Genomic DNA, 16,271 nt, shown 5'->3' on the forward strand with positions numbered 1-16,271 from the left:
GGCCGAGCCCTTAACCCAAGGGGTGTGTGCTCACGAACTCCGGCTGGTTAGCGTCAGAACCGGGTTAAACCACAAGACCTCTCCTGGTGTCAGGGAATTGCAGAACTGGTGTTGGAAACACACCATGTGTTTGCTGTTGGAAAGCATCTGAGAAATTTCCTAGACCAAGATGATCTTAAAAATGTGTTGTTGACATGATATGCTTCTTCTTCTTCTTCTTCTTTTTTTTTTTTTGAAAGATTTTATTATTTATTTGAGAGAGAGAGAGAGAGAACATGAGAGGGGAGAAGGTCAGAGGGAGAAGCAGATTCCCCACGGAGCTGGGAGCCCGATGCAGGACTCCATCCTGAGACTCTGGGACCATAACCCGAGCCGAAGGTAGCTGCCCAACCAACTAAGCTACCCAGGTGCCCCGAGATGATATGCTTTTGATTAAAAAAAAAAAGATACACAAAAAAGGAAAACAAAAAAATAAAATTATTATAAAAATACTGTTTAAACTTGAGGAACCTTCCAAATATATTGCTCTCAATATACACACAGAGTTGCATGTACAGGTCTTTGGTTTTTTAATTTTTTTTACATGAACAGCCTTATCCTACATATCGTGTATATATAGATGTGCTTTCTTCACTTAGCAACATCTTGAACCTTATTCAGTCGATAAATAAAGACTCACATCCTCCTTTCTGCTGCTTGAACAGTAATCCCTCTCTGTATGGGCCACATGTAGTTACCAGCCCTAGTTCATGGCTTCTCACACTCACTGGAATCTTATGGCATCATTGATACCAAACCAGAAAAATAGCAAAGGATTTCTAAGCAACAAACTTGTTTATTTACCTGTTCATCCCCTCAGTTTATCCCAACATGGCTTGGTGGGTGGGTGGGTGTGTGGGTGTGTGTGTGTGTGTGTGTGTGTGTGTGTGTGTGTGTACAGAGAGCGAGAGAGAAGGGGACGGTGGTGGGGGGGAATCTCCTGTCATGCATTTAATTTGTTGCCTCTCTGGACTCTAGTGACGGTCTCAAAGAAGCAGACACCCTCGTCTGCACTGTGCTGTGTGCTCCACAATAATTGCCCCAGACTCTTAATTTATGTCTGTCTTTGGATGCTCCTTGTCACGTGAAACAACGTAATCTTAATGTAATGTTTGCCAATATAAATGGTAAATTCATCGTAATTTCTCAGGCTGATTCCGTAGAGTTGAGCCCATTGTGTACAATGCTGTCTCCTTTCTTGTTGCTTTGCTTTCTTCCTGTCCCTCAAAAACTGCATGGTTTTACCCCATCACGGTAAATATAGGTCTTGGGGGCCTGGATTTTGCCCGACTGCAGAGCGGCTGCTGGCCAGCAGGGGGAGCAGTCAGCTCTTTCGCTGTTTCCTGGGTTTAGGGAAGGCTCTGGAACTTCACGTGTGTCTAATAGAACCTAATGGAAAATTTAATTTCGTGCTTTCTTAATTCAAATAAACTTTTAATAACTTAAGGTATTTTATTATTTTCTTCTAATAACTGAATTAATAATTACATTTAAACGTAATTCATATTCATGTAGTGGTTTTTTGTTTTGTTTTGTTTTTTTGCTGCCGATAACACTCTGCACCAAAATGCCAACTGTGATCAGATTAGGGTGAGTGACATTATTATATAAAGTGATTAATATTTTCGGAGGTCATTAGAGCTGCCATTTGGGGAGCTTGAGACAATTTCTATGTATGCAGACAATTTGTTTCTCTAAACTGGGCGCTGCCCAGAGAACGGCAGTACCCAGTTTAGAGAAACAAACTTGTCTACAGAATAAATCTGTGTTGTTAAGCTAGGACACCTAATTGAACTTTTCAGACTTTCCTGCTTCATGCCACAGTCACAAGGCAGCATTTTCACAGATCTGTGGCTTTGAAGTATGAAATTCATCATCATTTGTGCAAAGACCGTGAAAGGAAGGGAGTTGGAGAGCTGCGGGGCGCTGATGTGCTCACATTCCTGTGGCCGCGGCGCCCTCGTGTGGCAAAATGCATCAGCCTTTTCTGCTGGCCCCAGGCCAGGGCTGCAGGTGGCCGACCTGTCACTTCCCCTTGCGGGATCCCAGTTACATTCCGCCAGCTGAGCCACCTGCTCTGGTTATCTTGCATATTTTCCCCGTTTGCACAAAGCTTGTAATAAGTTCTGGCTGGGATATAGAAATCCCACTTGTTACATGGGGGTCCTTGCCTTTTGCAAGGACAACGTGGTTTGTCTGTCAACTGGCTATTTGGAAAGAGCAGTGTTTTCCTAAGTGGTGGCTGGGAACCCCGGGCATCCACAGAGACCTTTACTGCGGCTATGCGCCTGTTCCGGAGCAGATTTGTGAGCTGGGAAGACCCAGTTAGGAACGGGAGTACCTTTCCTGTGTTTGTTAAGTCACCGCTGTAGGCCCTGGGGGTTCGGGCACCCCTGGAAGAGAAGTGGGGCTGGTCATCGGAGGTGGAAGGGGAAACATGATGTGTTAGTGTCCCCCCTCCTTCCCCCCCCAATCCTGCCTCCCTCTCCTGTCCCCGAAGTGGTGGTGGGAGGGGGGAGTCCAGGACCACATGAGAGGAGTAGATGTTTCATTTCCTCTCTTGGGGACTGACTACTCCTCAAGCCCCTTAGACCCTCGGCCTCCAAACCTCACTTGAGTTGAGATCAGGTTCAGTGGCTCTGGCACGCGAGGTCACTCCCCCCGCCCCCTGCCCCAGGCTGCCTCTCTGTGGAGCTGGGAGTGATTGTTGAATGTGTCTATCTCATACCTGACTTCCCCGTGGGTGAAGACATTCAACAAAGAACTATCAGATTTGAACTTGGCTTCCATTGTAACTTAGCTCTAAGGACAAAGTGGGCTTGTCTTGCAAGCTGTGCGTTTCTCATTATATGTCAGTAAATTGGCCTTGTAGTTAATGTATGATTCTCACGACAAACGGCCCCGCAGAGGAAGTCTGTTCTTGATGTGCTGACGGGACGTGGGTTTTGGAGACACTGCGTCAAGAGTGGCTGGATCCTGGCCTCGCCCATGTGCCATCTCCCTTTGGTCCCTTTGGGAGATGCTTCTGGGTGACTGTCTCTGCTTTCCTCTGCTAGCTTCATAGTTAGGACTAGCTGGAGAGTAAACTGCTTTAGAGATGAATGAAGCCTTGATTCAAAAGGTAACTTCTTTCCTCCTAGGATACTTGGGATGAACTCCTGATTGGCAACGTAGAAATGAAAAAGGTTTTGTCTTGCCCCAGGTAAGGATTCTGTGAGAGTCAGCCTTTTGGGGGGTGGGGGGAGGTGGCCCGTTCGATGGTTCCTAACCACTGCCTAATCGTTGGTTCTTGAATAACAGGTGCATTTTGACCACTGTAGACCCAGATACCGGAGTGATAGACAGGAAGGAGCCACTGGAAACCCTGAAGAGGTAAACAGGCATGTATCCGCTGTGTTTATAGTATTATCCCCATCCCAGAGCTACCTGTGGGGGTAGGTGCCCCTCCCGAGCACCTTTCCCTCTGCCTTCTGGTTGGCATGTGTGTGGGTTAATTGCTTCCTCTTTTTTTGTGGATGGATCTTCGAGTGCTTTTGACAGATTTTTCATTGTCTAATGCTGTGTTTGGAAATTTTCAGATCTCTCATGTCAATTTTCAATATGTCACGTGGGCATGTCCAAATGAAGACCCCAAATGCTGTAGTTATTTTTATTGTACCTCGGATCTCTTTATTAGATGCAACATCAAGGATTATGAGGCTAATTGAAGTTGCATAATGAAATACGAGAAAAGCAGAAATGGAACTAGTTGTCAGAGTTTATCTGGGACCACCTTTTGGGCCCGGGTGTTGTGTTTTCTTATTAGCTGACTTTAGTTATCAATAGAGAATGTGCTTTTAACGCGAAGTCAACATTTTTGGGAGATAATTCTATTTTATTTTCTTTTTCTCTGTCTTGTTATTGGTCTCCCATGGTTTTGAGTTAGAGGAGAGGTTATTTCTTTCTTTCTTTCTTTCTTTTTTTTAAGATTTTATTTGTTTATTCGACAGAGAGAGATCACAAGTAGACAGAGAGGCAGGCAGAGAGAGAAGAAGGAAAGCAGGCTGCTTGCTGAGCAGAGCCTGATGCGGGGCTCGATCCCAGGACCCTAAGATCATGACCTGAGCTGAAGGCAGAGGCTTTAACCCACTGAGCCACCCAGGCACCCCGAGGTTATTTCTTGAAGCCTTCGGATATGCAATTGTGTTTTGTTTTTTGACCTTTGAGATGAGGTGAAGTTAATTTTTTTCTGTTTAGACAGGGCTTTTAAAAAAAGATTAACTTCGTCAGTCGTCCTGCTTCATGCCTGTTGCATCTGTATCTTTATTTTTGTTCACCAAAGAGCCTCAGCTTTGGGCTAATAAACCTGGGGTGGGGGGAAGCGTATTATTTACAAGCATGGAACAGAAGGTTTGGAGGGCGCCTGAGTGGCTCAGTGAGTTAAGCATCTGACTCTATTACAGCTCAGGTCGCCATCTCAGGGTCCTGGGATCAAGTCCCGCATTGGGCTCTGCACTCAGCAGGGAGCCTGCTTCTCTCCTGTCCCCAAATAAATCAATTAACTGATTAAAGAAAAAAGAACTTGGCGAGCACAGGCAGTTCCATTTCGAGACGGTGTGGGCATTTGTTTCCGGGAGTTGTGAAGTCCGAGCTGCACATGCGAACATACCACTTACTATCTTTTTTAAACATACCACTTATTTTGAGTAACACTTAAAGTTTTTTCAAACTAAAACCATGGAAAAATTGTATAGACCCTCAGGATGCTTCTAGGGAAACAGGCTCCTGGCCCACAGACGTCTCTGTCCACGCTGCGGAAGAGGCTTGCTACTTATGTATAGGTCATCTGGGAATGAAAACTTGAATTCCCTTTTTTTTGAAAAATTTTAAAGATTTTATTCATTTATTTATTTGACACAGAGATGGGGGAGTGGGGAGCAGGCTCCCCACTGAGCAGAGAGCCCGATGCGGGACTCGATCCCAGGACCCTGAGATCATGACCTGAGCTGAAGGCAGAGGCTTAACCCACCGAGCCACCCAGGCGCCCCTTGAATTCTCTCGAGAGCACCTAGATTCTGACGTCCTTTTTGTACCTGATGATGAATTTTTGCTTCTTTCAGCTACCGCCTGTGTGATCCTTCCGAGAAGCCAATATACAACTCGTCCCCACTTTTTGGGGTCTATTATTCAGTGGAGAAAATTGGCAGCGTGAAAGTCGGTGACCCCGTGTTCCAGCTGGTTCAGTGACATGGTAGGTGAAGGGCCAGCTTTGCTGCTGGAATGCATTGCCTCGAGGCCAGGGCCACATTTTCTTGTGTTGAGATGTTTTTACGTTTTGCTGCTTTAACTCTTGGGAGAAAGAGTGGTTTGTGTTCTGCTCTTTGAAGTTGGAAAATGGCTTTTATTTTTCTTCCCTCCACAATCTGATTTATTTTGCCCAGGCGGCTCTCCCACTTCCCGTTCGGTTATGAAATGCTGATGCAGGGGCCCCAGCAAAAGACAGGGAGGTGTTCTCAGATCGTGAAGGAATAAGGAAATGAAGGTGAGCAGGTCTCGAGTTCTAGGTTGATTTTTTTCTGTCTCTGATAGAAAAGCGAGGGGAGGGGCGCCTGGGTGGCTCAGTGGGTTAAAGCCTCTGCCTTCGGCTCAGGTCATGATCCCAGGGTCCTGGGATCGATCCCCGCATTGGGCTCTCTGCTCAGCAGGGAGCCTGCTTCCTCCTCTCTCTGTGCCTGCCTCTCTGCCTACTTGTGACCTCTGTCTGTCAAATAAATAAATCAATCTTAAAAAAAAAAGAAAAAAGAAAAGTGAGGAGAAATGTTTAAGTTATGCAAAATCAACTTGAGGAAAACGTTAAATACTTTTTATAAAATTTATTTTTAAAATGTGATTTTTTTTTTTAAAGATTTTATTTATTTATTTGACAGAGAGAGATCACAAGTAGACAAAGAGGCAGGCGGAGAGGGAGAGAGGGAAGCAGGCTCCCCGCCGAGCAAAGAGCCCAATGTGGGACTCGATCCCAGGACCCTGAGATCATGACCTGAGCCGAAGGCAGCGGCTTAACCCACTGAGCCACCCAGGTGCCCTAAAATGTGATTTAAAGTTTGAAAAATATTAGTGCATCAGGGTGCCTGGATTCTGAATAATAAGGTAGAAAATAATGCTCTTACCTGATTTCATCGGCTAAATGCAACCTGACACTTGGAGCATAATGTCCACCCCCCAAATTATAGAAATAAAATCATTTGGAAGACTTCGAACTGAGGTTTTTAAGCAACTTTTTTTTTTTTTTAAGATTTTATTTATTTATTTGACAGAGAGAGACGCAGCGAGAGAGGGAACACAAGCAACGGGGGTTGGAGAGGAAGAAGCAGGCTTCCCACTGAGCAGGGAGCCCACTGCGGGGCTTGATCCCAGGACCTTGGGATCATGACTTGAGCTGAAGGCGGACACTTAACCACTGAGCCACCCAGGCGACCCTTAAGCAACTCTTTTCATAAAATCTATAACCAGTTCCGAAAGTCACCTCATGTCAAATTCTTGACTGTCCTTTCTAACCCTGGCCTGACTTTCTTTCTTCACCTTCTCACTTGAGCAGCCTTGAGGACAACATGGGATACCAGTCCAGACTGCCTAGATCCAGCACCTGGGACATGGGTCCCAATCCTAGCAGATCCTTTTCCTAACTTGGTTGAGTTATTTAACCTCTCAGCCTAGTACCCTCTCTACAAAGTAGAAATACGGCGGTACTCAACAAAACAGTCATCGTAGTTATCTTGAGGATTAATTTAGATAAACTTGCCGCATTGCCAGGGAAATGTGAGGTGTCCCGATTGGGTGGGGGCGGGAAGCATGGGCGAAGAAAGAATTCACCCAGGGCAGAGCAAAGGAGGTGGTTTATTGACTACACTGCCGGGGAGCAGTGGGCAGCACAGAGAAGAGAGACTGTCTGTTAGGAGGCGGTGGTGAGGGGCTGTAGTTATAGGGCAGAGTGAGGGGCTTATGGAAACTTGGGGAATTTTCCCATTTTTGGTAATATCAGAACTCTCCCTGGTTGAAAGTAGCCCACTGATTAGGTAGGGCCTGTGGATTAATGAGTCTGTTTGCGCTCAGCTCTCTGGTCACTGTGGGCCATTTGTCTTGCCCAAGCTTCCGTAGCTCAAGCCTATTGCCTAAGAACAGCCTCTACAACCAACACAGAAAATGCTCAGTAAATATTGGCCACGATTTTTGTTGTCACCATTGCAGAGTGGCTCCTAGGAAAACTGGTGGAAACCAGCAAAAGGTAAACATTCTTACCAGAATCAACTCTTGCAAATCTCTGGCTGTAGTACCCAGTTGAGAGAGAAAAATAGAAGTCCACGTTGTCCCTTCCTTTCCAAATCCAAAAGCATTACTTACGGATTCTTTCTTTCCCAGAGGGAGCTGTTGCTTTTGCTTGTCTCATTTTGCATAACTGGGCTTGGCTTTCCGCCTGCCTGGAACTCACAGGTTCTTGGTTCATTCTTCTGGCTTGTTCTTCTGGCTGTCTTCGGGAGTGACACCAGCCTTGAGGACGTTAAGATCCTTTGCACCCTCGTTGAGGACCTGTCTTATGCCCAAGGAGAGGTTATTCAGTATTGCCAAAAATATTTAAAATCGGGGGTGCCTGGGTGGCTCAGTTGGTTGAGCGTCTGACTGTTAATTTTGGCTCAGGTCACGATCCCTGGGTCCTGGAATAGAGGCCCTCTCCGGGCTCTGTGCTGAGCTCAGAGTCTACTTGAGATTCTCTTTCCCTCTGTGTCTCCACAGTGGCCCCCCTCCCTGCCCCTGCTCATGCATTTTCGCTCTAAAATAAAATAAATAATAAAATCTTTTTTAAAAAAGAGAAACATTTAAAATTTGAACCATATACCAGGAGGGAAAGAAGCAAATTGAGGATAATACCTTTGGACGGGTGGATCAACCCAGAATCTAAATTTTTTGAAGAATGTAGAACTACTGTCCTTATCTGACAGATTTTTTGCAAAACAAAAGTCAGCTCTTGAGGCAATTCACAACTCACCTGTTCCTTTACCAAACCCCAAACTTCCCTTATCTGTCTGCAAAGGCTTGATTGGCCTTAGGAAACAAAAGCCCTTCTGGGAGGAGCTTCCATTCTTTCTGGGTCCCTTAGTTGTGCATCTTATCATGTCTTTGAAGTTTCAACACAGCTCACAATCCAGTATCTGAGACTAAGGGAAAAAAGGAAAAGAGGCTTTTAAAAATACGAACTACTGTTAAGGGCATTTGTGCCCAGCCACCTGCCTACCAGTCTTCTTCATTCCAGAGACAAATGCAAGTCTTCAAAATCTTCTCCAGCAATACGAGTAACTTTAAGGTTTTCACATCTGTGTGTATGTGTTTGTTAGAAGTGTGAGGCATTTTTCTCACTCTGGATGCTATTGCTAAAATTAATTCGTGAAAGAGCTCTGTTTAGTTGGTTGGAAGACAAGCATTTGTGGGTTTTTAAAAAAAATTTTTTTTTTCTAATTTCTTTTTTAAGATTTTATTTATTTATAGGCAGAGAGACCGGCAGAGAGAGTGGGGGAAGCAGGCTCCCTGCTGAGCAGAGAGCCCGATGTGGGGCTTGATCCCAGGACTCTGGGATCATGACCTGAGCCAAAGGCAGAGACTGAACCCACTGAGCCACCCAGGCGCCCCAGAAGACAAGCATTTGTAAGGCTTGGACATTCTAGAACTCTGGAAAAGATAGAAATTAACCCAAATGTTTTCCAGCTTCATGAGATCTGAGGAAATGTTTTGTGTTAAAGCTAATTTAAGTTCGTTGATTTAGGGCGTCTGGGTGGCTCAGTCAGTTAAGCATCTGCCTTCTCAGGTCTTGATCCCGGAGTCCTGGATTGAATCCGGCGTGGAGCAGGGAGTCCGCTTCTCCCTCTCCCTCTCTCCCTTCCCCAGCTTGTGCGCGTGCTCTCTCTCCCTCACTCTCTTTCAAGTAAATATATAAAATCTTAGTAAAAAAGTTTGTTGGTTTAATTAAAATAGACACATTGTTGGGTCCCCCAGTAATGGGTCCATGGTCAAAGGAACGAGACTGATACAAAGCGAAGGTCAAGCAAAGCTTTATTTCGTGCCAAGCATCAAGAATCAAACCGATCGTCAAACAGACCAGTCGGGGCCGCTCCTTACAGAGAGGGCGACCCCTCCCTGCCCCACAGACCAGCCTTTAAAGGCAAAGGCCATGTGGCTGGGCCTGGCCACACACAAGTGGCCAATGAGATTGTAGCACACAGAGAAAGCTACACAGTCATGTTAGGTCACACATAAGTGACCAATTGAATTACAATTCACCCTAGTAGATATTTGAACTAGCCTAAACTTGGCCAGAATTGGGGCCCAAAAGGCGCCCAAAGGGCGGGGCCCACACTCCTTGGTAGCTAGGGAGACAGTATGCGCCCCCCCCCCCCCCCCCACTGATTGGATGTCTTCCCCTGGCCTGACCCACCCTTGTATTTGGGCTTTGTTACCTGGGACTGGTTTCCCGGACTTGCTTTTAAGCAAGTTCCCCTGGGGGGCGGGCAGGGTCAATTTAGGTTCTACTGCATAAACAACAAAATGGCTGTTCGACTGAGGTGGGGCTGCTCTGGCTAAATAGGCCCTTACAACATCTTTAGAGTTATCAATATTAAATGTAAAACTTTTATTCTACTTGAGTTTACTAGCAAATAAGTATTTGCTATCTCTTGCAATTTATATATATGCTCCACACACACGCACATGCACACACGCACACACACATGCACACACACACACACACATATGTATATATGTAGACTACACACCCAGTGTGGAGCCCTGTGTGAGGTTTGAGCTCAGTGAGATCAAGACCGGAGCCAAGATCAGGAGTTGGATGCCCAACTGGCTGAGCCATCCAGGTGCCCCCTTCTAAGAAAAAAATAATAGCTCGGGAGAATGATGAGTCTGCCTAAGTTCTCACAGTTTTTTTGGTTAATCTATACATCATTGTTGGGAGCTGTTAAAACACAAAATTCAAATAAATTTGAAGATATAACTGGCTCTAGTTAGCAGTTCCTGAATCTGGCAGCAAACCAGCCAGCCAGCAGCGGGGAGCTTTGAGGAGTTGTACGAGGTTTTTCTAGAAATAAGGGTGGGCAAGAAGGTTGTCAGCAAAAGAAAAGGATTGTTCCAGGCAGGATCACCTTCCCTTAGGGAAGGAGAGGGGGGGCGTCTCACCATGCAGATTACACCATCTTCCTTTGGGGGATGGAGAAGGCCCTGGTGGCCATCTCATTGGTGCCCATCAGAAAATTCCTGACTTTGGGCACCTGGGTGGCTCAGTCAGTTAAGCATCTGCCTTCGGCTTAGATCATGATCCCAGGGTCCTGGCATCAAGCCTCACCTTGGGCTCCCTGCTCAGTGGGGTGTCTGCTTCTCCCTCTCCCACTGCCTCCCCCCTGCTCATACTCTTTCTCTCTCTATCAAGTAAATAAATCAAATCTTTAAAAAAGAATAATAAAGTTGTAGAAGGTTTGTGGAAAAGAATCCTTGAAAAGGAATTTTAATGTGTGGTCGAGCTGGCTAAGATTAAAATGAATAGAATTAAAAATAAGTTTTAATATCAAAAGTAAGCTGGTGAAAATTATAATTTGGGTTTCTCTGTTAAAAAGACAAAGTGGGTTTTTTTGTTTTTGTTTTTCTTGCACTTTTGGTCTGTTAACTCTTTTTGACCTTGAACATTCCAAAAGATTTGTTCAACTCATTAGGCTTATTCGGTATATCAAATTACATGAGAAGCATTGTCAGATAAGGGGTAATACCAAGCCTTCTTTTTGTTGCGTTGTAAAATTGTGGCAAGTGGATTAAGTCCATTCTTCTGAGGAAAAAAAAAAAAGGCTGCTCGTTGCCAGGCCTTTGCCATATGGATGTCTTCCCACCGTGGCCACAGTCTGCCCTGACTTACAAGAACACAGGTGGGTGAACAAGTCCTGTAAATGAAATGAACCACCGGGGTTAGAGGAACCCCAAGAAAGCCACCTGGTTCTCCCTGGCAAACCCCATTTTTCAGGTTTTGCCTTCTTTCACACACCACGGTACACTTAAGATGACTCAAGTTACGAACAGACACGGTCAGAGAGACGTTTGTAAGATCGCTGAAATAGTCTACCAGCAACGCCTGATGTGTCAGGTCCATAATCCCGAGACAAAACAAAACAAAATAAAACTGTTTTTATGCCCAGAGGCCTCAGACCTCCCTCTCCCTAGACCCTTTGATCACCTACACTTGGAATTCATTCAATGGCAGTTAGTACTGGTTCTCAGTATGTTCCTGTGATTGTAGCCTACTTTCCTGATGGGCTGAAGCCTTTCCCTACTGCAAGGCTGATGCCCCCATAGTAGCAAAGAACCTGTTAAAGAGTGTGTTTCCCACTTGGGGTCTACCTTCATGATTTCCAGTGATCAAGCACCACGTCACTAGACAGACCATATGAGCCTTAACAATAACCTTGCAAAATTTTTAGAATTCTAGCAGCAGAGAATGAAACAACCTTCTTTTTTTTTTCTTTTTTCCTTCTTTCCTTTTTTTAAATAAAGATTTTATTTATTTATTTGACAGAGATCACAAGTAGGCAGAAAGGCAGGCGGGGGGTGGGGAGCAGACTCCCTGCTGAGCAGAGACCCCCCCCCCCAATATGGGGCTCGATCCCAGGACCCTGAGATCATGACCTGAGCCGAAGGCAGAGGATTAACCCATTGAGGCACCCAGGTGCCCCGAAGCAACAGTCTTCTGATTGTCATGAGGTTGAAGATGCTTCCCAGATCCCAGTTCGAAGAATCCTGTCGGTCGCAGCGTAGTGACTAGGTATCCTGGAAGTGTCATCAGAGGAAGACAGCCATTCTAGCCCCATCAAAAGAGACGTTTCCTGGTGCTCCTGACCATGGACACTGCTGCAAATCTAGAAGGTGTTAAGTCTGGGTACACATCACAAAGCAGGAGAAAGGCTGTCCATGACACATGGTCCTATGCAGACCGTGAAGACCTAGAAATTAAATTGAGGAGGAAGAGAAATCATGGACTTGATGTCAGCTGCTTCCACCCAAGACCAAATCAAGACTTTATACTATGTACATAAAATCCTTCTCCTTTTCCTTCTTTTCCTTTCCTTTACTCTACTCTGGTCTTAGCTTGGAAAGACAACACACTCGTTCTATGTTGCAGGCCATTGCTAAGGCTAAATTTACCTTGTTGAGTTAAAAGGGACCTACCAGTGTGGGGATTCACTCCTTTTGACAGTTTCCCTATTTTCCTAGTTAGGAATAAATGTTGATGAGGCTAATTTTCGGGGCGCCTGGGCGGCTCAGTCAGTTAAGCATCTGATTCTTGATTTCAGCTCATGTCATGATCTCTGCGTTGTGAGATTGAGCCCTGTGTCCGGCTCTGTGCTGAGGGTGGCGCCTGCTTGGGATTCTCTCCCTCTGCCCCCCACCACACCCTGGGTTCATGCACACAGACAACCACACTTTCTGTCTCTAAAAAAAAAAATGGGGCTAATTTCTGAATTCTTTTTTTTTTTAAAGATTTTATTTATTTATTTGACAGAAATCACAAGTAGGCAGAGAGGCAGGCAGAGAGAGGGGGGGAGGCAGGCTCCCTGCTGAGCAGAGAGCCTGAGGGGGGGCTCGATCCCAGGACCCTGAGATCATGACCTGAGCCGAAGGCAGAGGCTTTAACCCACTGAGCCACCCAGGTGCCCCTAATTTCTGAGTTCTTATAATGATTACAGAGGCTGCTGCTGAAGCAGTAGCTGCTCAGGGCAGATCCGCAGAGTCTCTGCCAGAGTAGTTCTTGATAAAATGACCCCTCTTGATTACCTTTGAGCTGAGCAAGGAGGTATTTGTGCTGTGGCCAACACCACCTGCTGTACCTGGATTGACACTTCTGGGGAAACTAAAACTCACCTAAGATCACTGAGCAAGCCACTTGGCCTAAAGGATGACCCCTTCCGTGGAGAGGTCTTTCTTTGATCAATTTGACTTGATTGGTTTGGGTCTTGGGTAAGAAGAAGGCTTCAAAGTGAACTCCAGACACCGGGGATTATCCTGCTTATAGTGATTATAATAATCTTTCTACTGCTTTGTATCCTCTCAAAACCTTTTTCTATTTCTTTCTTTCTTTTCTTTTTTTTTTTTTAGATTTTTATTTGAGAGAGAGTGAGAGAGGGAAAGTGGGGGAGGAGCAGAGAGAGAGGGAGAAGCAGAGTCCCTGCTGAGCAGGGCGCCTGATGCGGGGCTCGATCCCAGGACCCCAGGATCGTGACCTGAGCTGAAGGCAGGCGCTTAACCGACTGAGCCACCCAGGTGCCCCTGTATCCTTTGAAAAACTTTAAATGTCTGATCCTAACCACTAGCCACCAAGCCATGATCTCCCTAAGACTACGATGAAAGGAGAAAAGGAACAGAGAACAGACTTCGGGAATGCAGACCTTGAGTCGTAACCTGTGAATTTCACAGAGATAAAGCAGAAGCAGCAGAACCTGGGAATGCCACACAGACGATCAGAAGAAGCTGCGAGCCCCACACAGCAGAGCTGAGACTGACGCCAGTGCCTTCGATTTTGAGCACAACTCTGTTTAGCTGAGAGTCTGGTCCAGAGGGAGGAATTACTAACAAGAAAAGTGTCTTCACTCAGTTAAGGCTTCAAGCCAGTAAACCAAGACTTCCCATCTGACCTGACTGCGGTTCCCGTTCCCCTAGAATGTACCCTTTGACCAGGCAACATGGAGCTTTCTGGTGAGAAAGTAGGAAGCCCACTAGCAGATCATTCTCCGGAGGGCAGCCTTGCCTCAACAGTGCGTTCCTTGCTAATGAAGTCCGTTCTTCTTTTTACGTCTTTTCTCTGCCTTGAAAAACTTTTGTTTAGCTCAGTGGAGCTCCCCTGTCCTTGCTAGAAGGGATGCCGTGTGACTCATGAACCGGTTAATAAAGTCAATTAGGTCACACCTGCACGGGATACTGGAGCTGGGAGGGGCCGTGAGAGGCCAGGCGCGGGTGGCAACACGGGTCTTAAGCGAGGTGCCAGCTGTGGGCATGGCGAGGGATGCCTGAGTGCCCAGACGGTGCACGTGGCCGAGATGCTGTTGGCCACTGGGCCTGGAGCAACTGTTAGCCTTATCATCCAGAAGTCCCCCATCCAAACCCAGGACGCTTGCCCCGCGGCCCACCCACTAGAAGTGGAGAACTTTCCTTTCTGGCCCGGATTGCTGCTGGGCTTTAAAAATCACGGTGATGTTACTCATCTCCATTGTGAGCCTAGTCTGGTTTCCGAGTTCTGGATTCTCTATATCAGGTTGGTTAAAGCCGTGCAAAGGTAGCAGCTAATATTTGCACAGGGGTCACTTATTCGTTTAAACTTTCATTCTGTAAGAGTTCATCTGTTCCACTGTAGATGCAGTACACGTTCCTCACGGTGAGTTTAGAAAATACCAGCGAGGTTGGGGAAAGAAATCACCCACTGTCACTGTTAAGGATTGTATTCTGGTTGCTTTTTTGTTTGCTTAATGTAGCCATGATCTGTGTGACATATGTAATATGTACATGTGTATATCATACGTACCATATCCAGATAGATGTTGTGTATCATGTGATATATATGGGATCTGTGTCATCTGTATATCAGATACATATACGCAGAAGTATGTATCATACACACTTTTGTAGCCCTCCCGGCTTCTCAAACGTCATTTCTGATGGGATGGCTTCATAACATCACATGTAGAAATACACCCCGTGTTCTAAACACCATTTTATAGTATTTGACACTTGGAATATATCCAATTTTGTTGCAAATAATAGTATAGCATATATCTTTGTATGCAGAATCATGTTATTTTATTATTTTTTAAAGATTTTATTTGTTCATTTGAGAGAGAGAGAGCACACATGCACAGGCAGGGGGAGGGGCACAGGGAAAGGAACAGGCAGCCTTCCTGCCGAGTGGGGAGCCCGTGGTGGGGCTCGATCCCGGGACCCCGAGATCACAACCCCAGCTGAAGTCAGACCTTTAACAGATGGAGCCACCCAGGTCCTCCCAGGGCCGTTTTACAATAAAGTGTTTTCTGTCAGTTAGATCGCTAAAGTGGAATTATTGATGTGCGGGATGAAGGCATATATTTCAGCATCTTGACCAACGGCTTTCAAAGCGTTCTTCCCTGGGCCCCCCTCATGCCCCGTGGGAGAGATCCTGGCTCTGGGCTCTTGCCAGACCTGGGTGGGCCTCTCGGTCTTGATGGGCTGCTTTTTCCCGTGGAGGTAATTTGGCGCAGGACGTAGTTTATGTGTCCTGCATTTTATCCTCATCGAGGCACCGTTTTGTGAGTGTTGGAGGTATTTATAACCTGTAGGAGAAATAACCAAATAATCAGAGGTCCTTGTCATTGATTCAGGTTTCAGGGTCCGGGAGGCCTCCGTAGGATTTCACCCACAGCAGCGACAGCACCGCCCCGGGCCATCCTCGGTAACCAGCCTGCAGCCATCCTCAGCTGGAAACGAATCCCCATTTTCAGCTTTTTGAAGTTACGCGTGCTCTGAGTGAATGCAGGAAAAGTATTAGAGGCTGATTCAGAAATAAGAAGATAAGTAGATTTTAGATAATGAGGACTTTTGAAATAAATCACACGGTCTGTGGAATTGTTTTGAATGTTACTATGGTGATTACGCTTCTGGATCCCTGATGTTAATATTGATGAGTGTTTAAGAAAGCCCGAAGAATCGTGTTTTAGGGGGAATGGGAAATGAGATCACTGTTTTCTGAGGTGCCTTTTACATGTTAATACAAATTCCTGTTGTCGGTCTTTACGTGGCTATTGAATCCTGTCAGCCTTTTGCTCACGGGTTTTGGAATCGGCTTGTACGTGAGTATGGAAGTTAATTTATAGATCTTGTTTTTATTTTCAATTAAGCCTCTGTGAAGCCATCTGGAAGTAATGTGTGTGTAACTGCCAGATACACTGCCTGGAATTCTAAGTATGATGAAGAAAAGATGGGATTTTAAAAAGAATGGAATTTTGAGAGCAGGAGAGAGAGGAGGAAAGCATGAGCACGTTTTTTTTAGGTGCAAATAATTTTTTTTGTAACAGAGAAATGAACTATTTTGGTATGACTAACCAAAAATCCTCACCGAAGAAATATGTGAACAAATTAACCAACTTATAATTTTGTGGTTTCTTTAATATTAATAAATGTGAATCTTAGTTGTA

At 45.6% G+C, this 16,271-nt stretch overlaps 1 protein-coding gene across 1 annotated transcript in view; it reads left to right on the forward strand.

Moving 5' to 3' along the window:
* The window catches only part of MTARC2 (mitochondrial amidoxime reducing component 2), a 33,655-nt gene extending 17,384 nt beyond the window's left edge, over positions 1-16,271 (forward strand). The window contains exons 5-8 of the mRNA XM_047705132.1: positions 3,180-3,241; positions 3,340-3,411; positions 5,139-5,269; positions 15,459-16,271. Of these exons, the coding sequence (XP_047561088.1) occupies positions 3,180-3,241; positions 3,340-3,411; positions 5,139-5,265 (261 nt within the window). The 3' untranslated portion in view covers positions 5,266-5,269; positions 15,459-16,271. The remainder of the gene's footprint in view (positions 1-3,179; positions 3,242-3,339; positions 3,412-5,138; positions 5,270-15,458) is intronic.

This window comes from Lutra lutra, chromosome 15 (genome assembly GCF_902655055.1).
Source record: "Lutra lutra chromosome 15, mLutLut1.2, whole genome shotgun sequence".
Lineage (NCBI taxonomy): Eukaryota > Metazoa > Chordata > Mammalia > Carnivora > Mustelidae > Lutra > Lutra lutra.